General features: G+C 40.4%; 1 protein-coding gene across 1 annotated transcript in view; it reads left to right on the top strand.

Moving 5' to 3' along the window:
* sorl1 (sortilin-related receptor, L(DLR class) A repeats containing) overlaps window positions 1-24,482 on the top strand; it is a 98,060-nt gene extending 73,578 nt beyond the window's left edge. Inside the window, exons 25-48 of the mRNA XM_044202093.1 lie at window positions 792-911; window positions 1,294-1,419; window positions 2,279-2,389; window positions 3,338-3,469; window positions 4,114-4,245; window positions 4,464-4,598; window positions 5,043-5,195; window positions 5,575-5,751; window positions 6,292-6,420; window positions 6,727-6,853; window positions 7,114-7,283; window positions 8,416-8,528; window positions 9,003-9,107; window positions 9,240-9,306; window positions 10,249-10,331; window positions 10,431-10,521; window positions 10,632-10,822; window positions 12,611-12,730; window positions 14,002-14,166; window positions 14,637-14,811; window positions 16,269-16,375; window positions 16,632-16,824; window positions 16,948-17,160; window positions 20,756-24,482. Coding sequence (XP_044058028.1) covers window positions 792-911; window positions 1,294-1,419; window positions 2,279-2,389; window positions 3,338-3,469; window positions 4,114-4,245; window positions 4,464-4,598; window positions 5,043-5,195; window positions 5,575-5,751; window positions 6,292-6,420; window positions 6,727-6,853; window positions 7,114-7,283; window positions 8,416-8,528; window positions 9,003-9,107; window positions 9,240-9,306; window positions 10,249-10,331; window positions 10,431-10,521; window positions 10,632-10,822; window positions 12,611-12,730; window positions 14,002-14,166; window positions 14,637-14,811; window positions 16,269-16,375; window positions 16,632-16,824; window positions 16,948-17,160; window positions 20,756-20,823 — 3,203 coding nt within the window. The 3' untranslated portion in view covers window positions 20,824-24,482. The remainder of the gene's footprint in view (window positions 1-791; window positions 912-1,293; window positions 1,420-2,278; window positions 2,390-3,337; window positions 3,470-4,113; window positions 4,246-4,463; window positions 4,599-5,042; window positions 5,196-5,574; window positions 5,752-6,291; window positions 6,421-6,726; window positions 6,854-7,113; window positions 7,284-8,415; window positions 8,529-9,002; window positions 9,108-9,239; window positions 9,307-10,248; window positions 10,332-10,430; window positions 10,522-10,631; window positions 10,823-12,610; window positions 12,731-14,001; window positions 14,167-14,636; window positions 14,812-16,268; window positions 16,376-16,631; window positions 16,825-16,947; window positions 17,161-20,755) is intronic.
* The last annotated feature ends 912 nt before the right edge of the window (window positions 24,483-25,394 follow it).

Here is a 25,394-nt window from a genome sequence, read left to right as displayed (position 1 = left end):
GTATATATGTGTGTGTGTGTGTGTGTGTGTGTGTGTGTATATATATATATATATATATATATATATATATATACATACACACACACACATCTATATATACATATATATATGTAAATGTATATATGCAGGGATTTCTGAATGACTCAAACCTCTAAACTGCAAAAAGCTCATGTGCACAATCCTTTTGACTTAAACGTCAAAAGTTCACTTACTGTCAGATAATGCTCCAAGGATCTTAGCAAACGGAATCATCTGAGGCTATTGCCCTTTGTACTGTGGATAATAGAGACACTTTAAGATTGATTATAATTTGAAGGAAGTTATCAGTTAGAGGTCGATTCAGTTTAAAGGAGGCATAGCTGTGTGTTAACAGGATTTTGTAGGCCATTCCCAGTGCCACATTGAATAGGTTTGAAATGGAAATACAGTAAGGCTTATTGCAGGTGTTTTTATACAAAGTATCTGGGCCAGAGTATGTTTCAGGTGAATATGTCTGGGCCAAGAAAAGAGCCCTGTGAGACTCCACAGTTCATATCTAGCTTGTCAGACTGATTTTGTTGTCACCATGTACTTTAAAACTATGTCTTAGTTTATGCTAGTTTAGTACTGCATACATGTTTGTATGTAAAATTTTCTTTTTCTTTTTTTCTTTTCTAAATTTAAAGTCTATCCAAGCCAAACTGACCCATATAATTAAGTTAATCAACAAGTTATTGGTTTTGCTGTACCAGGGACGACAATGGAAATGCAATTTCTGCAAGCACTAACTGTATTGTTGATGCCTTTCTCAGAGTCTCATCAGTGTGGCCCAGGAGAGTTTACATGTGCACGAGGTGTTTGTATCCGCGAGGCATGGCGCTGTGATGGAGACAATGACTGCAGAGACTGGTCAGATGAGGCCAACTGCACAGGTGACGACATGATACATCATTTAAAAAAAAGCTACAAGATCTGTTACAGTGGAAATAGAATCTCATAAATCATGAGAAAAATTCAGCATTATCTTTTGCCACAGTCGCAGGAGTAATCACACAAACAATATAATTATTTCTGTACCTATTTTAATACAAATCCACTGGCCTGTATATATTTACAGGGAAGTAAAGATGTATATTTGCTTATGCAAAGACTTAACAGTAATGCATAATCAAAGCAGTGCCATTTGGACTAAATGTGTGTTGCAGTTAGAATCACGACATTTCAGATTAAAGGGGTTTAATGCTGTCATCTGTGAAGCACATCTCTGTTTTACCAGCTTCTCCAAGCCTTTAATCTCTCTCTGTTTGTCCCTAGTGGGCCACCATACATGCGAGGCCAGTAGCTTCCAGTGCCACACAGGTCACTGTATACCACAGCGCTGGATGTGTGACGGTGATGACGACTGCCAGGATGACTCCGATGAAGACCCCCGATATTGTGGCAAGTTGAGACACACACACATACTCCACATTGTCATTGTAGCACGCTTAACTAGATTGTTGTGCTGTAAATTAAAACCAGTCAGTACGTACTGACAGCATGTATTTGTAGAACTCATGTCATTTTAGAATAAACTCACCAACCAGCCCTGCTGAAAATACAATCCTAGTGAAAGTGTTGAATTATCTTGTTTAGAGCCTTCTTATCGGATATGAGTGCAGGGTTGTAGGGCTTCGCTTGATTCCACAAACACGTGGTCGGTCTGACCAAAAAAGATATTTACCCAAACCAAAAAATATGCAGAACACTATGGACAGTATCATGGGCTGTTGGTCATAACCTTTACAGTGATGTTGTACCAAACAAGTTAATAGTATTTTGACAGTGTCGTTGAAAGTAAAGACAAAGAATCCACTGATCAAGTCAAAAATACTGTAAGATCTTTATGAGCACCAAATATTAACATGTAAAAAGCTGCTTTTACCCAGTTTGTAGCCATGTTTTGACAAATGACTACTTTCCTTCTGTATATAAAATCAGTCATTTGGTGTGTAAGTTTGGGGTTAGTTTAATTTGTAACTTTAATTTGGTATTCATTAACTGTTCATCAATACCATAAAATTGACTTGAGCTTTTTCTAATGCAATTATTTCTACAGATTCCAAAGTAAGTTTTATTTTCTATTCTCCTGTGCTTCAGTGAAGAAGCCTGTGTAATGTGTGTGGAGTATAGTATTAGCCATCGATAATCAGCATTTTTCATGCCCTGACAGCTACTGTAGCAGCTAAGGAACAGTCATGAAAGCAATGGTTCTCTGTTATCAGTAATATTTTATTTACATTATTCTGTGTGTTTCCAGAAGGAACTCGGTGTAATGGCTTCCTCTGCTCCAATCACACCTGCCTTCCAGCCACCGCACACTGCAACGGGATCCAGGAGTGTTCAGACGGTGCTGATGAGCACAACTGCGGTGAGTGATCCTGTTTGTTTAGCAGAATGCACAGTTGTCATCAGAAACAGAGTCAAATGAGTAGTAGTAAGAATGGAGTTGGGTAGTGAAAGATCATATCTAAATGAATTGTGTTAATCTGGTTATGCTATTGAATATTCGCCCCAAAAACAACTTTCAGTCCAACAGGATAGTTAATAAGTAATATTTTAAATCCTGACCAGTAAGGTACTTCTGAGTTACACAAAAATCAAGAGAATTACAGTAATTTGTCAGTGCACAGTCCCTAACATAGGCATCAAAAGTTAAAGGTCCAGTGTGTAGGATTTAGTGGCATCTAGTGGTGAAATTGCAGTTTGCAACCAATTGAGTACTGCTTGCTTTTTAGGCTGTCCTCTGTGAACTGTGGATAATAACCAGGGGAAGCGAAAATTAGACTTACAGATTTATTATAATTTGTAGGAAATTCTTTGACATCTGCTGTAGACCATAATGCACTTTTAGTCATGAGGAGAGGCAGACTGTCAGGACAGTTAAGAGGTCAGCAGAGTTTAAAGGAGACATACCTGTGTGTTAAACTTATTTTGTAGACTGTTCCACTGCCACATTAAATAAGTTTGTAATAGAAAAACAATGAAGAGGTGTATTACCAATATGTTTATGCAGAGTATCACTGAGCCATAGAATATGTTGGGAGAATAAGAATGGGCCAACAATAGAGCCCTGTGGAACACCACAGGCCATGTTTGTGTGTGTTGTAAAATGCATAGCTTAAAGCATACACAACATCAGTTTATGCTTCTTTAGTACCACAAAGGTTTTGCATATGATATACATTTCATGTAAAAATGTATATGGAATATTTAATGGACACAAAAATACACTGCAAAATCTGTAGTCTAATGTTGGAAAAAGTCATTGTATGTTGATGAGTCATTTTGCATGTTGGTTTCTTTCTTTCACCCACAGACCCCCTGTGTACTCGCTACATGGAGTTTGTCTGTAAAAACCGAGCCCAGTGTCTGTTTCAGTCGCTGGTTTGTGACGGGATCAAACACTGCGAAGACGGATCTGATGAGGACGCCGAGTATGCTGGATGTGGTAAGGAACACTCACATGCCGTTACTTTATCACTGCATTGTTTTTGAGAAAGCCCGCCATTTGTTTCTTATCCTTTAATCCCTGCTTGTAACACTTTATGATCCTTAGAAAACTATATAAAGAAGTAATTCTAAACAGCAGCTCTGGACATAAGTGCAACATGATTTGACTTTTCAGAATCAGATGCTATAAACTTTTGATTTTTGGGAATTTGATCAATATGTTTTTGGTGAAAAAGGCCTTGAGCGTGTAGGAACATAGTCTTTGTCACCTTAAAATGAGGGACAGGATCCAAATCTGCAGTAATTCAAAACGCGGACTGTACCTGTATCGGTTGAAACTATAAATCAACCAACAATGATGTTTGTGAGATAGCCGCTGAATGAACCACACTGACAGTTAACATGAGAAGGAGGTGTGTTTATACTGGACTTCCCCTGATTCTCACACACCTCTGCACGTTAACAGTGCCTCATTACATCAGGTTTGTGTGTCAGCAGAGTGTAAAGTTTTGGTTTAGCATCAGTCAATTTGTCTTATCATGTATCTCTCTTATTGTCACTGTTGTTGTTTTTTTTTCATTTTTTTCTGTGCAACAAACTGATTTGTGTAACCTACTAATGTCCCCGTGTATTTTCTGTCAGCCACGCCATCTGAGTTTGGCAAAGTGTGTGATGCCTACACCTTCCAGTGTGCCAACGGAGTGTGTGTGAGCCTGGAGTGGAAGTGTGACGGCATGGACGACTGTGGGGATTACTCTGATGAAGCCAACTGTGGTGAGGATGAAGAGTTTATGCAGAAATACACAGGGACACCAGCACAACTAGTGATTATTATTCAACCATGTGGGATACACTGTATATACATATTGAATAATTAACAGATTGTTAATGCAGTACATTATTTTTGTTCTCCTGCTGATTTTTCTGAAAAGTGAGTACAGTTACGTTGAAGCAGCAGTGTCTGATGCAAACTTTTGCTCTGTGTGTTGCAGCTGCTCCCACTGAGGTCCCAGGCTGCTCCAGGTATTTCCAGTATGAGTGTAGAAATGGGCGCTGTATTCCAACGTGGTGGAAGTGCGACGGGGAGAACGACTGTGGGGACTGGTCTGATGAGGCCCAGTGTACAGGTACACAGTTAGTCTGTGATAAGACTACTTGGTTGTTAACACTTAGGTTGATATGTTATCATAAGTGACATCAAACCTTATTATTAACAATGACAAACTCCCTCTGTAGTCTGTTACAGCACACCATGTAAACACAATGTCCCTGGTTTGACGTGGACTTTATCACATGTTGTCCCCCCACCCCTCTGTTTTGCCTCATGCCCTCACCATCAACTATCAGTTAAAGGCAACAATGCCAGAATAGTTATCTACAAAAACTGCATCTCGCATCCGTTAACCTCTATCCACTAAATATAGTGTGAAAATATTGTCGTACCGACCTGATATACATACAAATACATTCTTTAGTGTACCATGTCGATATTTTTTCATGCTTGAATTATCAAACTCCCCATTCATCCCCAGTCATTAAACTTGAATCTCCTCTCTTGTCCTCTCTTGTAGGTGGTGTTACCCCTCACACTGTAGCCCCTGGTCCCTCTACTTGTGCCCCCAACCGCTTCCACTGTGGCTCTGGAGCTTGTATCATCAACACCTGGGTGTGTGACGGCTACGCTGACTGTCCTGATGGCAGCGATGAGCTGGGATGTCCCACAGGTACCACCTCCTGTTGATCGGTTGAGGTTAAAAGAAGTAGTGGTTCATTTTTGATGTGCATGTTTGCATGTCATGTTCATGTGTTTTTTTTTTGAAGAATGTATATGTTGGGATTTAAATGTTAAACTGAATAAACCTAAATAAAATCTAGTACAATTAAACAGAAAAGAAGAATAATAAACAAAAAAGGAATGCAAATATAAATCCCCACAGTCGGTGTAGTCCCTCATTCGTCCAGGAGTGTTCTATCGTAGAAAAGGTTTCAGTCGTAGTCATCTGGACTGATTCTGAAAACAGTGTCCAGATGACTACGACTGAAACCTTTTCGACGATAAATCCCCACAGTGACATTCTGTACTTTGTATTTCTCTGACAACAGCTAACGGCTCTGTGACGCTGGCTCCAGTACCCACCCAGGCCCCTCCTCCCCAGCCCTCCCCTGGTCGCTGCAGTCGGGGTCAGTTCCTGTGTCGCCGACCCCCCCGCTGCATCCCCGACTGGCAGCGCTGTGACGGCCAGCTCCACTGCCAGGACGGCTCTGATGAAGCCCACTGCCGTGAGTCTCTGCATGCTGTACACCTGTGATACCATCACACACACCAAACACCAAAAGTTATTGTAACATGTTATGGATTTAATGGTGAACAATGGATTCAAATTCAGATAGTAAATTCAAACTGTTGAATGTGAGAGACTGAACCTTTTGAGTTCATGCTACACCTTAAAAACCACTAAGATTCCACTAAGATCTGTTCTGGTTTTGTTGGCAAAAAGGCAAAATTACTACAATGTTGAAAAGCTGAAAAGCTGACGTTGCAACCTGAACATGAGATCTGAGTGAATAATATACTGTAGAATTTAGATGCAGTAGTTTTTGCTGACACATGTAGGCCCTGATGACACAACAGGTACATTATTGTGCATAGCCAATTTTTCATTAATAAATGTCTTAATCTTAGATACGCAATCTAAAGAATATAATTTTTCAAGTCAATTTTTCACATCACTGCATACAGAAATCGTGGCAGTGTGGCGTATTTAGATGCAGGTAATCCAATAACAAGAACAATCATTTAAAACCTTTCTCCCTCTCCAGCCACTCGTGGGCCTCTGTTCTGCTTTAACGGGACTCGCTGTTCTGATGGTGAAGCCTGCGTACTGGACAGTGAGAGATGTGATGGCTTCCTGGACTGCTCTGACCACAGCGACGAGGACAACTGCACCCGTAGGTCCAAAGTACTCTCACCATGTCCAATTGTGTTTAAATGACATACAAATTGTTAGAACTGGATGGCTTGATAAGATTAGCCTTTAAAAGAAACTCACATTGAGTGTGAACCACTCATTTTCAGGCCCATTGTAAACGCCAGTATGTCTACTTCAGTGCTTTACTGGATTAATTAGTATTTAGTATTTTGAAAGCAGTGCAATGCTGTCTCCTGCTGACTGTTAGTGTTTATTTCAGTGTGTGTTTACACTGAGCCCTTCCAAACATTAGAATCCATAAGGAATCTCTCCCTCTTTCTCCCAGTGGACACCCTTGCCTATAAAGTCCAGAACCTCCAGTGGACACCAGACTTCTTGGGTGCCATCACACTGACCTGGTCTCGCCCCAAAAACCTTCCTCTGGACTCCTGCTACTTCCTCATTTACTACAGGTGAGCCATTAGTAACCTGCAACTTTGCACCAGCTGAATGTTTCAGGAGAGACTGAGCAGTATTGACCCTTTATTAAAAACCAGATATCAGCCAGCCAATTGTCACACTACTACTGCAATATGTAGTTGATACAATTATTATAATTTAAAATTGTTATTGGCATTAGCTATTCCATCCTGCCAAGAATATAATTCTGCATGAACACACCGCTGAGCGAGGCGATGCCCTGATGTCACTGATCTTGTGTTTTTGTCTTCAGGCTCGTGGGCACCCAGCAGTGGACCATTATGGACACTCACAGCAACAAGACCAGCTACAAACTGACCGTGCTGAAACCAGACACCACCTACCATGTCAAGGTGCTCACTCAGTGTCTCAGCAAGCTGCATAAGACCAACGAGGTGATCACAGTCAGGACACCAGAGGGACGTGAGTATTGAGAGGCTAATTTTCTGTCATTGTGATTCATATACTAACACTTGCAGTAGTAGTCATCTAAAATTGCCGCTCCCACCCACTCCTGACAGTATCGCATATATATTGTGCATCAACTTGTTCCAGCTCTTCATTGAAGTTATGCTAAATGATGTTTCCACTGAGTGAAATATTCAAACCAAATACTGTATGTATGGCTACACCATTCCGTTAAATGGAAATCATTTTAGACACACTTCCCCAAAAAACTCAGCTCGGAACCAGTGGAAGGTCTGTGGGTGAGGGTGTCCTCATTATACAGAATTAAATGTGAAACTGTCCTAAACATGTCTAAACCATAAACCTGATTTCACCGTTCAAGTGATTATCATTTTTTAGCTGATGGCTTAGGAGAGTTAACCACTCGGGTACTTGTACGCTCACCTGGAGAGGTGGTTTTGCATTTTTCTCCACTCTCCGCTTTTTTTCTAAAGCCAGAACATTGATCTCAGTTTTTCCCTTCTTTATTGAAATAAATAAATAAGTAGAAATTCTTTGTACCACTCAACAAACACAAAGTACCATAAGGTGTTCAGAAGAAATGTCAGCTATGGGGCAGGGGGTGGAGTTACAGCTCACGTTACAATTTTAAACCAAACAGAAGTCTGTTTGACCTCTGTTGTGAATACCAAGACGTTAGGCTTTTTACCTGTGGGTTTGCATTTATGAACATGAAATTTAGCCAGTAAAAACAAAAAGAAAGAAAGAAATATACAGTTGAAAGCTCTAATTTATGTTATCTGCTCGGATGCCAAACTGTGTGTTTCCAAAATTAAAATCAGAACCTAGCAGCAGGATGGATTATTTACACGAGAGGAGCAGCTATTGTCACCCAATAAGTCCTTACCTTTTCGTCATTCTGGAACAACACTACATGCCGAATCACTATTTAGTGTAATTTAAGAATGAATGAATAAATAATTTAAAGAGTAAGGTGATACAGAGTATATTATAGAATAGTGTTAAAATGAGCTGAAATGTATTGACTATTAATTATTGTATCGAAGTTAACACTTATAGACACATTTTTCATCCCATCTTTACATTTTGGATGATGAATGTGTGTGTCTGTTTGTGTGTCCTGCAGTGCCCGACCCACCCAGGAACCTGCAGCTGTCTTGTGATAACGGGGAGGATGGGACGGTGGACGTTTCCTGGAGTCCTCCTGACAAAGGACATGGCTCCATCAGAGAATACATTGTGAGTTCTTTTCATCCGCATGCAAGTGATTAACATGTTCATTTTTAGTCTGTAGAATTACTAAATCAAACAAGACCATCAGTGGGGAGACTCCCCCAACCTGTCAGCGGCTATACAGTATTTTAAATGATTGGTCTCCTGGTCAGATGTCACATGGACTTCTTCATGAGACAAACAGAAACAGGTTGCTTCTGTTCCAGGATAGAGTTTCAGAAACAGAAACATCACTTTCTGCATGTTTATCCTCCTTCAGTAAGCAACATGGTCTCACTCTTTGATAATTATTCTGCATATCACATTTAATTTGACAATGATGTATTACACACAGCTGTTCTTTCACACTCTTAGACAATGTGACAAGTTTATGGATTAGAAATTTCCTGTCAGACTTTCCTGCCTCTGCCTTAACATGCCTTAAACTACTGTATGTCTCAATGTGTGTGTGCACGCGCGCGTGTGTGTGTTTGATGTCAGGTTGAGTACAGTGAGCGAGGAGCTCTTGATTGGATGTCACAGAGATGCACCACAACCAACGCTGAGGTGAAGGAGCTGCAGCCAGACACTCTGTACAGGTTCAGGGTAAGACGCTCACACACGCACGTGCAGTGTTCCTTTTACAACTGCAATAAAATGGCGGAGGAAGAAATGAGCTCGCTATTATCGTGTACAGTAAAGTGTGTTTAAATGTTGTCGTTGCTGTGATGTTTCCAGGTGGCAGCAGTGACCAGTCGAGGTGTGGGCAACTGGACCGAGGTTAAGTCCATCACCCCCAAGAAAGGTAAGTTATTCCTCCTAACATTGTCACACACACTCTGGTTTGAAAACCTTTCCAACACTGCCACCTACTGGTGTTTAGCAGGTGTTTCAGGTTGTGCAGGTGTGCTGCGTTTGAAGCTACACAAGTGTTTGTAACTTCACTTTTAATGTGAATGCTGCAAATGGGATTGTTTGGCTGCCTGTGCCTGTCCGTCAGCGAGATGTTTCTCTCTGTTTTTCTTTGTCCCAGTCGTCAGAAATAGCCTAACCACACGACTTGAAAACCACCAGCCGCTTCCATGTGTGAACAACATTAGAATTTTACCATGAAATGGCTAAGCTAAATGAATTAGTACAGTACGTGGTACTTTAAAACCAGAATCAACTAACATTGAAGCTTAGGTTCTCAGTAGCAGGAAGTTGCCTATTATAAATTCTCAAAATAAAGCTAGTAAGTAATAGACAGGGGAAAATAGTGGAAGAAAGCAAAATTAACAGTTGCTATTGTGGTAATTGAAATATAATAATATGATTTCACAACATTAATCCATCAGTACAACAACACAGTTATGTCATACTCACCACTCTGTAGCTCTTTTTAACATAAATACCATTTTCACTCACTGATTCATCAGTTCAGATTCTACTTTGTCTGTTCTTCACAATGTAAAGCTGCTGTTAATAAAAAATCATAATTTCCTCCAGATGTTTCACCAAGAAATGCCTTCTGTGGAAGGAATGGGACTGAAAATCTAGAGGCTTTTAATGTGAAACGCATGGAGGAAGTGCTGAGTTTGCATTAGCAGCAAAATTCAATTCAATTAAAATGTCTAGAGAAAGAAAAAGTTGCCATCATTTAGACTGCTGCCCCTAAAGAGACAGCCAAATCACACTGAAAGTATTTCCTTGTCTGAATTAGTTAAATTGAGTTAAATTCCACTTTGACCCGCTCTTTCTCTGCCAGCTCTGCCTCCTCCCTCTGTGATCGCTGACAGCATCACAGCAAACTCCATGAGCCTTTCATTCAGCTTCAACTCCCAGTATGAGGTAAGAGCTTCTCTCTAAAACACCTCTTAAGTTCGGTCCCTTAAAAGCTTGTGTCCTCCCTATGTCTGTATAAACGTGAACATCTTGTCTCTCTTTAAGGTGAAACAGTACAAAGTGATTCTCTCCTGGCAGTTTGACACCCACGTCAAGGAGAGCAAGAACTACACAGTCAGCGAGAGGATCCTCAAAGGTACTGTTTGTGTATGAGGCTTTATCCAAGTGAATTACATCTTTTAATAAAGCGTTACACACATGTATTTATCTGAAAATGTAATTTTGACGTGTGCTGTCTGTTTCCAGCTACAAACCTGACAGCAGGGACGATGTATGAGGTGGCCGTGTGGGCTCACACCAGTATAGGAGACAGTCCCACCGCCCTGTCCCATCATCAGACCACTGGCACCCAGCCAGACCGGCCTCTCCTCAAAGCACGGGCCCTCAACCAGACTGCTGTGGACTGCAGCTGGACCATCAGCAGACCCCCTGCTCAGGTACAACAGATTTAGACAGCCGATTTAGACCTCCAGTAAATAGCAAGCCGAGGATTTATCAATATATCATGATGCATGCACAGGGATAAAATATCAACTACAGATTTCCAAGAAGAGGTTAGAAGGTCATGGGACCAAAAAATCATGTGCAGCATCTTAAAAACAGTTCACTTAAAGCAACGACAAGGAGTTTTTAACTGGTTATGAAACAGTCTCAATTTAATTCTGATGCCTCTATATGACCCACATAAGGAAACAAGACCAGCAGCGAGAAGATTGGCTATTTCTATATATCTGGTCATCTGGTCCAGTTCCCCGCGAAATCAGACGAAACGATTTACGGCACGCACCACAGAAAGAGCCTATGCTTACATTTTCCCAGGCAAAGCTTCGCAGCGAGTAGTCCGTTAGCCAGTTAAAAGGAAGCAGGGGGATTTTATTTCCCACGTTATATTCTGTGGCTGATACTAGGGCAGGATCAGCAACGAGAAAAAGCCAAGAATTGACCGAAGAACAAAAAACAGCTGAAAGGGACAGTGACAGAGCACGGGCGAAAACACGAGTCAGCCTTGGTCGGTCATTCAACAGATGGAGAGAACTGCGGGATTTTCAAAACCGGTCCTGAATGGGCCCTCTTCCTCCCAGACAGGAATGTAACATATCTGTTTTATTGGCTGTGTACAGTCCACGGAGGTCACGGTGGACATTACTGTAATACAACTGGCTTATAGCGTAACCTTTTATGTTGGCCTTGCTACCGAGCTGTATCTTGCTGCTGGCATATTATTATGAAGACATGACATTTCTAGGGAACGCTGATAACTTTCTCAACAAAATGAATATTACCGAGCAACCAAATCTGTTAGCTGTTCGTTGTTGTTAGTTGGCTTACATGTAACCGCGGCGTATGAACGGTACTAAACCAAATTTGACTTTGTTTCACCGTCGTCATATTACAGTTATTAATCTTACAGAGCCACAAATAGATACGTTACCTCATCCTGCTAACAGCTGGGTTTAAAAAAGAAAAATAGTATTAAAAATATGTAGCGTCTTACTTTCACTCACTTCCAAAACAAATGGAAGCACTAGCCAGATCAAGATCTTTACGACAGAGGTGGTGGAAACACTACCGCGTTTGTCCACAGGGGCCGCCAAATTCAACACAAAATGAAAGTTCCTTGTAGTTGCTTTAAGTTGTAAATTTTATGAACATTTATGAACTTTGAGACAGAAATATGTCCCTGAAATTATGCTTTGACATTTACACTGAAACCCTCCAAAAAGGCAAATATGTATAGACTTATAGACTCACTCTTAGTGTTTACTGCATTGTGTCCCAACCTGTGAATCAGGACCCTCCAGAGAAGTCACAAGATAAATCTGAGGGGTCATAGGATAATTAACAGAATGAAACAGAAGCATATTACCACTATACAAAATTAGGATTGTTTTTCCTGATTTTTTTGAGTGAAAAATGGATAGTTTTTATCTCTATAGGAAGTCTTTGGCTAAACTGCTCACTACTCATAGAGGGGGTTGCAAGGAGACGTTGCTTTATTTCAAGAGGTCATAAGCCCTAAAGGGTGGGGACCACTGCTCCATGGCACTGTAATCAAATGCTTCCACACGGAGAAGAACCTTTACATTCTCAAAAATGGATCACGTGTCCATTTCTGGAAATGAAACTTTGATGTGGTTTCATAAAGGACAACTCATTCACTAAAGAACCCTTTATTGAACCACTTTACTGAGTAGACACTTTGTGGTGTGTGTGTTTGTGTGTAGATGTATGGTGTGTTTTATGCCACCTCCTTCCTGGACCTGTACCGCAGTCCTCGTCAGGTCTGCACCACTTCTCTCAGCCTGACAGTCACAGTAGACAGCGATGAACAGTATCTCTTCCTGGTGAGTCTTTCAAGCATCCTACCAACTTCCTCTACGCTCACGAACTGTTTCACTCCACTTAAATAACCTGAAACCATCAAGTGTGGGAATGTCCGGATCCGCTTCTTTTGCACCACTATTTTTGTATTTGATTGTATTTGTTTTTATTCTCAGTTTTGTGAAGTAAAGCTCAAATCAATCCAGTGTTAATTCAGGAGAGACGTCTTGGCAGATGTCTGAACTCCCAAATGTCTCAAGTGAAACCAGTCACATCGTTCAGGCAATCCCTCAGTGTTTTCACACTGAAAAGTTTGTATTGGCATGAAGCCAAATTTGTTCCAGCAGATGTGTCTGTGTGAAGATAACATGTTAAAAAAAAAAAAAAAAAAAAAAAAAAAAAAAAATGGAGGCCTAAATTATCCCCAATCTTTCCACCTAAAAGAGAAAATCAGAGCTGAAGTGGAAGTTATTCATTTTAATTTAATTTAATTGAATTTAAATTCAAGCACTTGAGTGAGTTTAACTACAGGTACATTGTATTGAAACTAATGTTGAATAATAGCCAGAGTTTAAAACGGTACCACATTAGATAATTCCACATATTCCATATTTATTATTATATACAGCAGCTTCTGTAAATAACAATGTAAAAATGATCACACTAAGTAGTGGATTGAATACATTAGGGCTGCAACTGATGATTGTTAACATTATCAATCAATGTCTTTTGATTAATCAGTTCATCTGATATTTATTTTAAATGTGCCAGCTGCATCCTAATTTGAGAATGAGGTTTACTGGTATGTGTTTATTACAAGCAAAGTCAATTATTGCCTTGGAAAAAAGTGACAACTGTGGCATTGAGATAAAAAATATGGTGCATTGTACAGGACTAGAAAAAAAAACATACACATTGAGAGATAAACTATGTGTGTATATAATCTGGAAACCCTGCATGTATGTTGAAAGCTTTGCTAGGAAAAAGATTGTTTAAAAATGTATCATTCAGTCCTTAAAATGTCAGAAAATAATGAAAAATCGTCATCACAAGTTCCCACATCCCAAGTGACATTTTAATAATGCTTGTTGTTGTCGCAACAACAGTCTAAAACCCAAATTTGCATGAAATATAACAGATAAAAGCAGAAAATATTCAAGTTTGAGAAGGTGTACCCAGCGAATGTTGGTTAATCAATTAATCAAATCATTGCATTGATTCTGTTCCATCACTCTATGACTTGTACATTTTATGATCAGAGCCATCATGACAAACTTTTGCGGTCTGTCTTCAGGTGCGTGCTGTCACTCCCTTCCTGGGTCCTCCCTCTGACTACGCTGTGACGAAAATGATTCCCAACGAGAGGCTGCCCCCCAGAAACCTCCATCGTGTGCGAGTAGACAAGACACAGGCCACGCTGAAGTGGCAGCCGCCCTACGACGCCCCAAACACACCTCTGGTACAACACTGTCTCGTGTCACTGTGATGATGATACATGATGATAAGCGTCAGGATACCTGCTAGAGCCGGATAAAACAAACAACAGAATGATTGGATTCTTTCCTCCTCAGGATCAGTTATGTAAATCCTGATATTCACGCCTGTACTGACGGCTGCATTGAATCCAACAGCAGGACATTTCATGGGAAACCAGTCAGATTTTAAATCTAACAGACATGAACTGGTTTATTTGGAAGGATCTCACCAATACACAATCTAATTATTTTTCACTCTGGATAGACTTTATAGTTTGTATCAATTATCTGCTTAATATTCTACTGAATCTGTTCAGATTGTGTTTCGATGAACCTGATTTTACCCAGCTGTATCATCTACTATGATAATATACAAAAGACTTCCTGTAATCTTATGTGTTTTTGTTGTTGTTGTGTCTTCCTGTCCTCTCTCTGGCTGTCTGTGTATCTGTAGACATATGCGATCCACGTTAGGGACGTGATCCGTAAGGTGGAACGGGACTACAAGCTGACCACCCAGAACAACACAGTAGAGTACCTGCTGAAAGGCTTGGAGCCCGGAGGACGATACAGCATCTCAGTCCGCCTGCGCAACATGAGCAAGGAGGCCAGCTTTACTCTCAGCACAGGTACACTCACAGCACTTAAAAGGAACTTTAATAACCATCATGCAGCCTGGTGGTGCATCACAAGTTACAGCTCATTCTGAAATGATGATTGGTGAAAGGTGATTAATTGTTACTGTTGCTCTGGCTGTCAATCTTTACATTCTCTCACTGCACATATGCCATTTACAATGACCATGGGGGCAGATTAACAACTGAAACAATGGCTCCTTGATTTCAGAAGTAGACGAGAGCAGCTTCTAGCCAACAAACAAAAAGTGGATTTTGTTGTCTGAAATTACGACTGTGCTAACAAGCCAGTTAATGCTAACTCCCTGAGTCGGGTTTGAAATCTCCAGCTGACTTTTTAATGTTTCAAACTGAAAGAGTTTTAAAACAAAAGCCACGCAAAGAGGTTTTTAATATGCACTTGATGGCTACATGCATGGTGTTGTGCTAAAAGACGGACGCTAAAGCTGCATGTCCCAGGCAAAAAGTCAGCATCCTCCCCAGGTAATGATCCATGTAGAATACATGTTAAATGGGTAGCGTTGTCCTTATATTGCAGCGTAGAGCTAGTTAGTCCTAGTATGATAGTACACTATTATAAATAAAAATGTTATTAATATGTTATTTCATTTTAACATAAATCTGTTTGGATGCATTTTTCTCTTTTAGAAGAGAAAAGGTTTTGGCTGACTCTGCTCAAGTGTAAAGTTAACTCCAGTAAAGAGCAGCACGGAGCTGCTGACTCGAGCCCACACTCGGTGTGGTAGCATCGTGGCTCCCAAACAGTCAATTGCTCGTGTTTTTGGTTTTGGAAAGACGATTAAAAAATCCTGAGATCTTATCGCTCTTACTCCTCCACACTCCACGTCAGCATGTGGAAAAATCTGAAGCTTGACAGGCGTGCCGTGCCTAGTTACAGTTGCTAAGCTATGTTTGGACAGTCGCTGTTGATTAGTCAGCAGAGAATTAATTGGCAGCAATTAAAGTAAGCAATTTCATTTTAAGGAATTTGTCAGGTAGGTTCCAGATTGTCCAGTGTGAGGATTTGCAGCATCTGTCTCTCTCTGTTCCGGTAAAATAAGCAGTAAAGAGCTGACAGCTTGTACTCTGGCAGCTGTGATGAGGAATATGCTTATTTTCTGACATTTTTGGAAAAGAATAATGGTGTATATATATTGATAGATAGAAATTAAATGAAAATAATCCTGAAAATAATCTTTAGTTACAACATCTGTTTCACTATGTGCAAATGCATACATGGTTAGGTTAAATTGTGATCTGTATGTGCAACCTGATTATGGTTTTATAATCACATGTGGTACTGTATGTATTTGTAAGTGTGGTGCAGGCTCATGTCTTTCAGTGCTAAGAGATTAAGCTCCCACCATACTTACCACCAGTACTTCATATAAACTGTACATGTCTTTACAAAGAGATGTATTGCTTAAAGAAATATTCTCCCTCTGCTGCAGTTCCTCTTCCGGCTCCTGAAGCCCTGAAGATTTTGACAGAGAAAGACCACGTGTTCCTCTTCTGGAAGAGTCTGGCTGTCAGAGAGAAGGGCTTCAATGAGAGCAGGGTGAGACGCCAGTGACCAATATTTTTGGTTTTTCAGTGTTACAACTTTTTTCTTTCACCCTACTTAAAGGTTTTCTTGTGTTCTACAGCTGTACTTGTCTAGGTATAAGAATCTCTGCATATTTAATTGTATACTTCTTACGAATAATTCTCTTATTGGTCTAATCAGCAAGTGCAGCAGTAGAAATCCAGTGAATATAGTCTAATAACAGTCCAAAAGAAGCATATTTTATTCTGTGGTTTTGTGCTGTTTACAGGGGTATGAAGTGCATGTGTATGACAGTGTAACCAACCAGACGTCCTACCTGGGAAACACGACAGAAACCTATTTCCGCATCAGCAGCCTGCTGGTGGCACACAACTACACTTTCTCTGTGCAGGCCCGCTGCCTGCTCAACGGTCAGCTGTGTGGGGAGCCCGCACTACTGCTGTATAACCAGCTGACAGCAGGTACTGGAACGTACACACACACACACTTACTTTAAAGTGTGAGCTCTAACAAAAATCACACAGATATGAAAAAAAAACATGGACTTGCTTTTCCATTTATACTGTATTTTTCCACCTGTCCAGGGGCCAGTGATGCCTCCCGCAGTGAGGGTCACTCAGGAGACATGGCGGCGGTGGTGGTCCCGGTCCTCTTCCTGCTGCTGCTCGGAGTGTGTGGCGGCTTGGTGGCGCTCTACCTCCGACACCGCCGACTTCAGAACAATTTTACTGCCTTCGCAAACTCCCATTACAACTCGCGCCTGGGCTCTGCTATCTTCTCCTCCGGGGATGAACTGGGTGAGACAAGTAAAATGTGTTTGTAGCTGTGTACGACTGATGAGTGGGAAGCCTGCTGGGCATCATGTCGTACTCACTGCATCAGCAACTCCCAGTTGTTGATGCTGGTGTCGAAGGTGGGGACTCTGAGAGAGAATAGAAAAAACAACAACTTGTCCCTAGGTAGGCTTCCATCCACCTGTTTTTATTATTTAAAAAGCCTGAGTGGAAATGCCAAAAAAAAAGGCTTAAGTGGAAAAGTTGGTGTATCGATAAATGCAAAATTCGACAAAGTGCAATGGAGACAGACTTAGTGAATAAATCATGCCGTACGTACATACATACAATACATGAAACAAACACAAACCCTAATGTTTTCTACATTTTTCATTATTTGAAATTTGACTGGCGCTCTTTTAATTACATCGTCACTGTGCGCCCTCTTCTCCTGCAATGGCACCCAAATTAAAAATTAGTGCCACCAGCTGTTTATCTCGATGAACCAGCTCCTAATACTCGCAGAACGGTAGTGGATGGTAACACGCATTAATGCGTCTCTCTAAATTCCTTTAAAATTTGCGCTACAGTTGGATGGAAACCTAGCTACTGACAGGTGGAAAAAGCACCTTCATGCTCCATGGGAGTTTTAGGAGGCACATGGTTCACCAACAGGGGAATGGCACAACAGTTGGGAAGAAGAGTAAGAAGAGATTATGAAGAGGTGAACCTCCCTGTGTTCCTTTTCACCGGTGTTGTATGGATCCATATATCTAAGAACTGCTGCTGTCTGAAACTAGAGGAAGACAAATGGTTTATGGCTCGAGACACTTTACATACAGCAGAAATTCACTTTTTATGCTTTAGTTTTATGACACCAATTTCTAAGCAGAGACGGTCTAAATCACTGGAAACATGATGACTTTGAGTAAACACAGACACTTTATTCTCATGCTCAGCTGGGATCTTAATTGTTATGAAAAGGCTTTGATATATTGTTGAAAACTTTAGTCGCCCCCTCAAAACTGGTAGAGCTGGAATTTCAGTTGCGCTACGTGAAGATTATAGCACGGACCCAATATCATCATTTACAGGAGAGCAGACACTTCACCTGTAACAGCATTACCCCTTTTGCTACTTCAGGTTTGATCATTAATGGTAATTAGATAGTTTGCAGTGATAGTGCTCAAATGTATTGCATTAAACAAGATGAAGCATCCAAATTTCTGAATCAATATTGAACTTCACTACAGAAACTCTTCATTTCTTATTCTCTAGTTACAGCAAGACAGAAAATTGCTACTTAAATCTTGGAAGGAACTACTGTCAAAATGTTGTTTGACATCTCACTTGATACTCACCTGAATTGAAAAAGACACAATGTGTTTTCCCATTTGGGAGACATTACATGTCATGTCAGAAGGAAAAGGCAGAATCTCACAATTAAGCAAAAAAAATTTGAAACCTCTCAAAAATGTTCACAATATCACACACAAATTTGAGTGAGCTACCGAAGGTGTTTTGCCTTCTTAGAGCCACCATAATGCTTCACCTCTGTGCTACTGAAGCGCTTTGAGTGGTCAGAAGACTAGAAAGGTGCTATACAATTACAGTCCAGTTACTTTGTTTGTGGGGATTGTTAAATTTGCTTTCAGAATCAGAATCAGAAATACTTTATTGATCCCCGTAGGGAAACTCTTTGTTACAGTAGCTCGCCTTTACATCAGTGCACACAGGAGAAAGTACTAGGAAACGATATGATACACTATAAACACTATAAAACAGGTCAGAAATAAATTAAGTATCAGGTCGGTATAAGTATAAGATAAACTAAGTGTCAAGTACCAAGTGGGTTTACTGGTTGATGATGATAGTACAGTATAATAATACAATGTAACTAAATAAGTAATAAGCAGAGGTGCGTGTACTGTCGAGAGTAATAGAGGTATATAATACCAATAACAGTAAATAAGAAAAACTAAAATGGGAAAACTAATATTGCACGGGAGTAGTACACAGAATATTGCACAATTATTCAATTATGGCGGAGATGTAATGATCAATGTCCAGTTTAGTGACCTAGGGTCATACAGACTGACACTTAGAGGGAGGAGTTAAATGGCCACAGGCAGGAATGACTTCCTGTGGCGCTCTGTGGTGCATTGTGGGGGGATGAGTCTTCCGCTGAAGGTGCTCCTTTGTTTGACCAGCACGTCATGGAGTGGGTGGGAGACACTGTCCAAGATGGCATGTAGTTTCATCTTGGAGATTGAACAAATCAGATCTTTAAAGGTGCATTAATTGATTTTTTTGGGGGGATACTGGAACAAGTTGAAAATACAGTGACCTTATAAAGTTGATATGATAAAAGGCTTAGTAAACAATTGCCTAATTACACATCCAGTAGACAGAGAAACGTTCGCATTCATTTGGAGTCATGTTTATGTCAATCTAATGAATCCAAGTCTAATTTCACTGTCTTTTTAGCTCTGTTCTGGTCTCCAGCAACACTGCTAGATGCTAGCTGCTTCACTATGTTCACAAGATAGTTGCTAACTTTGTCTGTCTATCAGAGCTTGTGAGCTGAAAAACCAAAACAGTCACTGGGAGTTCATCACTACGAGTGACCCCTTTAACAGTGTACATAGTCACTGTGATGCATTATTAATATAAAAAATATTGATATAGTGCATCTTTAAAGCTAGAGTGCGGGACTTTTACATATATATGAGCATCTGTTACATTCAAGCCCTTGCCAAACGAGTTCACACAGTGCTGAATCACCGCCAGGTTAATGTCTTTATTTAGCAGTATGTGGAGTTTTTAAATCTGGTGTCTGTGGCGGCATTCCCACGCTGGCGCACCAGTGATGATGCGTTTTACGCCAACCAGCCATGATTGGTTTGGATTTGATTGGATTTAGTTTGCCAGAGTGGAAGCGGGGAGCAACCCAGAGCCACGCAGAGAGCTCTGCGATCCACTATTGCTGTAAAAAAAAAAAAAAAAAGGTCCATTGGCGAGACTGTTTATTTTGTTTATTATGATTGTATAGTTTGTGTTAATATGCTTTGGCAACGTAGTATTGTATGCAGTCGCGCCAATAAAGCCACTTAAATTGAAATTGACCGGAGATGACGCAGCTCTCTCTCTGCATGGCTCTGGAGCGACCGTAGCGACGGAGCAGGCTGCAGCAACAAGGAGTAAAATATAAGAAGCTCCAAGAAACGTGTCTGATGCTCCAGATAAAAAAGCAACTCGGCGTTCGACGGCAAAGACAAACACTTCAAAAGTTTACGAAAAAACTTTTGGAAACAGTGTCACAGCTCTTTTCAGTCAGATTTATTTGTCTTTCTAATATCAGGTGTAGCTTTAGCTTGGAGTAGGCTATGTAGCTGTTACATTTCCTCTACCTAAATAATGGATTACTGTCTTGGAACTGTGTGGAACTATTTCTGAGCTCACTGTAGGCATGCATCACAAGCACGCGTTGACAGTGTTTGTGTAATTACTCTAACTGACAGAAGGGGGAGACAAAAGGTCCGCACTCCAGCTTTAACTGCTACAGCAAAGACATTTTCTTTAACATTCCTCTTTCTTCCCTCCCTCTCTTCCTCTCAAGGTGATGATGATGAAGATGCTCCAATGATCAGCGGCTTCTCAGACGATGTTCCCATGGTCATCGCGTAGCAAGACGTCCCTTCATTACCTATTTCTCTCTTCCCTTCTCCACTTGTCTTCTTCCGCACCCACTCCCCTTTATCTGCATCACTCCCTATCAGTGGCGCGGTACGATGGAGTGAAGAGGAAACAGGCGGAAACGCCATCCCAAATCCGTCAATGGGAAACCACACTGATTAGCAGGAAACATGAAGAAAAATTGAAAAGTGTAAAGAGAGAAAGAGATATTTTTCAAATATACAATGCACTTTTTTTGGATGCGCAATAACTTATTTTTTATAATATTAAATATATATATATATATGGGGTCAGAAAAGGACTGTGAGGAAGAGGTGGACACTGAAGCAAACTGTGAAGGATTTGAGTTTGTCGAGCGCGCCAGGGAAAGAGAGACCCTATTTGTAATGCAAACTCACTATCCATAGGAGCGGTTCATTGCTTAAAGCCAAAATAAGCATCCAGAGACTGAAATATAGAATGCAAAAAACACACACATTGAAAAAAAATACAAATATATAGACAAATGCTGTATACAGTATGTACAAATAGAAAATATCGGAGCAGTAATAGTTACATATTTTGGTAATAGTACCGTGTGTACTATAGCAGTATATGTAACGTTGGTGCCCAGAGTGAGGCAGTTGGAAGCGTTAACTGTGGATTATATTTCATCATGTCTGTTTGAATGATCACCAGTTTGGAAACTGTTGATTATTGTAAATGCATTAACAAAATCTTTGACACTCAGCGCAGCCAAACAGCTCAGTGATTAGATTGACCAGTGGCACCATGTAGTGTCCTCCATAGATACACCTTTATTTTCCACCACCAGCACACTGTTGTATGTCTGTATGTAGAGGCAACATATGTACCACGATACGAGAATATTCCTGGCTTTGAGGGGGAAAGAATCCCTCACAGCATTGTCGAGATCATCAGAAATATTTGTAAATATTGGCTTTTAAAATGTCCTCTCCTTGTAATGCTGCACCACATTATTCTGTAAAATGTGTATTTAATTTTTTTTTTTTATCATTCAGGACCACAAATTATCGTCCCCAGCATTTTGCCATAGCTGTAGTCTTAGAGGAAGTGGGTTCTCAGGGAACTGTGTTGGAGCGGACACCAGCGCAGCACCTCCATCACCACCATGACTTAGGCAGCACTGTCCATCTACTGTTGAATAGGTACTGGATCAGCTGTGGGTGGAATGACTGGCAGATGCAGATTATTGTCAGTAGTTGTGATGAAGAGTCAGGTTCAGGCTCACCATCTGGTTTAGAAAAAGATTGAAAGGGTACATTCAAACAAAATCACAAAAACAACATGTTTTAACTGACCTGTAGTAGCATCTAGTAATGTTGATAGTTTTGGTTATATTTTCCTCTTAGTTTTTCTGATATCCGTCTGTGAGATTTCAACAGCACTTTGTCTTTCCAGAAAGAGTTTGTCTGCTACTCTAGATCGATTTTCACATTTCAAGTTATTTGTGGCTGGCAAGCTAATCAGTGTTATGCTAGCTAGGTGGTAACATGCTAGCATGTGCCAGCCACAACAGCCAAGTAAGCTAGCTAGTAATCCAATCATCATTAAATGATAAATGACTTAAAGGTGGGGCATGTATTCTAATCCAATACACGTCTTTTTGTCAAATTCAGCGAACATCTCCTCACGGCCCGCTAGCTGTCCATTCAGTGTGTGCGCTGGTTGTACACAGCCCTGGCTCTGTGAATGGGAAACAAACCACACAGCACTATTGCAGCCATGATTTGTGCGTCAGGTGACGTTAAATGACTTGCCCACGGACATTCAGCTGACTTTCTAGTTTGCCAAGATGTGCTGCTGTTGTGATGTGAGCTATAGTAGCAGCAGAGTTGTGAGTATCGCTGTCTGGAGCTGCTGTGCTGGCTCTGGGAAACGTCTCGTCCTCTCTGGCTGTTAGCTTCACAGCAGCTACTGTAGTGACAGTTTAACCCCCGACCTAGCTAACGTTAGTTCCAGTACTTGCTGTGTCGTTGTTCGCTCTGTATCATGGTATCTGTCATGATATTGGATTTCTCCAGAATCTCATATCCCACCTTTAAATGATCAATCAAAATATTTAGCTATTTATTTGCTGTCAATCAACTATTCGACTAATTGTTTCAGCACTAGTGGATTAACTTTTCCTTCACGAGCACATCCACTGATGGTGGCGATTCTGTTAAAACGAATTGATGAATTGAAATTAGCTGTTAAAAATGTCGGTGTGACTGTCCCTAACAGGGCCACTGTTTCTGGTAAGAGATTTTGCAGTTGAATTTTTTTGAATGCAATTTGTTCGTGCTGTGAGCGCCACAAATTAAATTTCAACTCACCTCCATTGTATTAGGGTGGAGGCTGAGATCCAGATCTCAAAACCTGGTCAGGTGAAACCAAAATTAACTGCATGGCTAACACTACTAGGGGAATGTGGCAAAATGTCTTTTTTGTAATTTGGATGGTCCCTTTATGTACGTTGAGTCCAATCTTTGATCAGTACCAGTTGATAGGACAGAGATAATAATCTGTGAGGATATTGTCTCTCTGTACATACAGAATCTAACTGTTGCACGCCTGTAAGTAAATGTTTCAACAAAAAAACATAAAATCATTGTCTTTGATCTGCTCTTACCCCCCCCCCCCGACTCTGTACTGTAGTCCATTAACTGATATTTGTGTTTTGCCTCTTGGCTTGAGCCATTTGAACTGATGGTGTTCTGCTTTCTATTGACCGTGTTCTTGTTTTGTTTTTAAAGATGTCTTCATGAATGTATTTTATATCTGTACTTTTTAAGGTACTGTCCCAGCTCATTATGCTACTATCACCACCTGTGAAGTTAATGCACACTCTCTGGTTTTGCCCTTGCCATAAGGAATCTGTAACCCATTCAAGACCGGCTTCTGCAGACAAATCTTAGGGTTACAACCCAAGCCCAGTTTACTGACCCAGAGCAGCAAACTCTTCTTTCTTCCCCAGATCAGTAAACTGTCTGTACTGACATTTAAGGTTTCCTCATGACTTTAGCTTGATTTCACGCAGCTCCTCCCTGTTCATCACGTGCTTTGTTCTGTTTTTTTTTTTGGCCTTAAGAACAGATTTTCTGGCATTAATGCTGTTTTTTGCTCTGTGGAGTTTCTGTTTTCTGATTTTCTGTTTTGCCACATAATGCCTTATTAGAACACATTGGGTTTCTATGTAATTTACTGTTTGTATGATAGAACACGAGTGCACACGCATGCATACACACACGCACACTCGACCCGTACACAAGGCTAAGGAGGCTGAAGAGGAGGTTACTGTTTGGGCATTTGGGTAGTTTTGTCAGATCACTGCTCCTTTCTGCGTCGGCTGCTGTAAGCCAGCCACTTAGTCCCTTTTTAGTCAGGTTTTACACATGTACAAAGTATAGTTATTGGTTATTATGTGACCTTTTGCTCCCCACTTGTCTTAATGTCGACTCTTGTCAGTTAGTTTGCTTCAAAATGTCGTTGGGCACAGAGTTTGATCATGTTGGACTTGGCCATGTTTGAAGATGTTCATTTCTTGCTTGCTTATCAGAGGTTGCAAGAACAATGAGATGTTTGGAGAAACAGTGTGAGGTGTTTTGAAAACCACTTATACTGAAATAAACTTACTGAAAATCTAACTCGGCCGTCCCTTTCTTTTATTCTGTGATGAAGGTTTGTGATGTCAGTAGAAATAAAATGAACAGTTCTGTTTCCTTAGTGGAATGGAGAGAGAAGATATGGTGTCATGTGTGTTCAAAGTGCAAGGCGCATGAACGCCACACACACAGTATACAGATGGCATGTCTGCCTCCCATGTGTCCGAGCATGTATGAAGACTCAGTTTCATGAAACCACAAGGGGTGCCCTAAGGAGGACCCTGAAAGCTAATTTGGTATGGAGCCTGAATTGTGTCCCCACAATAATTATAGTTTTACAGTAATTATAATCGATTAATAAATTGACCAATCAGAAAAAAACTATTATAAATACATACAATTTAAATGATGCAATATAAAACTCAAAGAAAAAAAAAAACATGTCACGAATTATTTTTCCTTATTCTGTCTTGAATGTATGTGTCCATTACACACAGCACCATCTACATCACAGTCACTTTTGAAACTGAAATTAGTCCGCTCTGGTGATATGGGGCATTCAAGAACCTCATTTATTATTATATGATTTTACTCATAACATTTAGTGCTTAAACAGTTAGTTGAGCAACTAATCAACTCACTGATCAGTTAATCAGCTAACAGAGTATTCATTGACAACAACTGAATAGTAATAGTTTAAGTTATTCAGCAAGCAAAAATGGCAAACATTCTGGATTTCCAGCTTGTGAGGATTTGCTGCTCGTCTCACTTTTATATCATTATAAATTGAATATCTTTGGGTTTTGGACTGCTGGTTGGGCAAAACAAACAATCTGAAGACCTCATGACCATGATTGGCGATTCTAACTATTTTTTTCTGATATTTTATAGACTAAATGATGAGTCCGTAAGTCAAAAATATAAAAGATGAAGCATTAATGAAAATAATCGTTA

Source organism: Siniperca chuatsi, linkage group LG7 (assembly GCF_020085105.1).
Source record: "Siniperca chuatsi isolate FFG_IHB_CAS linkage group LG7, ASM2008510v1, whole genome shotgun sequence".
NCBI classification, from domain to species: Eukaryota; Metazoa; Chordata; class Actinopteri; order Centrarchiformes; family Sinipercidae; genus Siniperca; species Siniperca chuatsi.
This window is presented reverse-complemented; position numbering and strand designations above follow the sequence as displayed.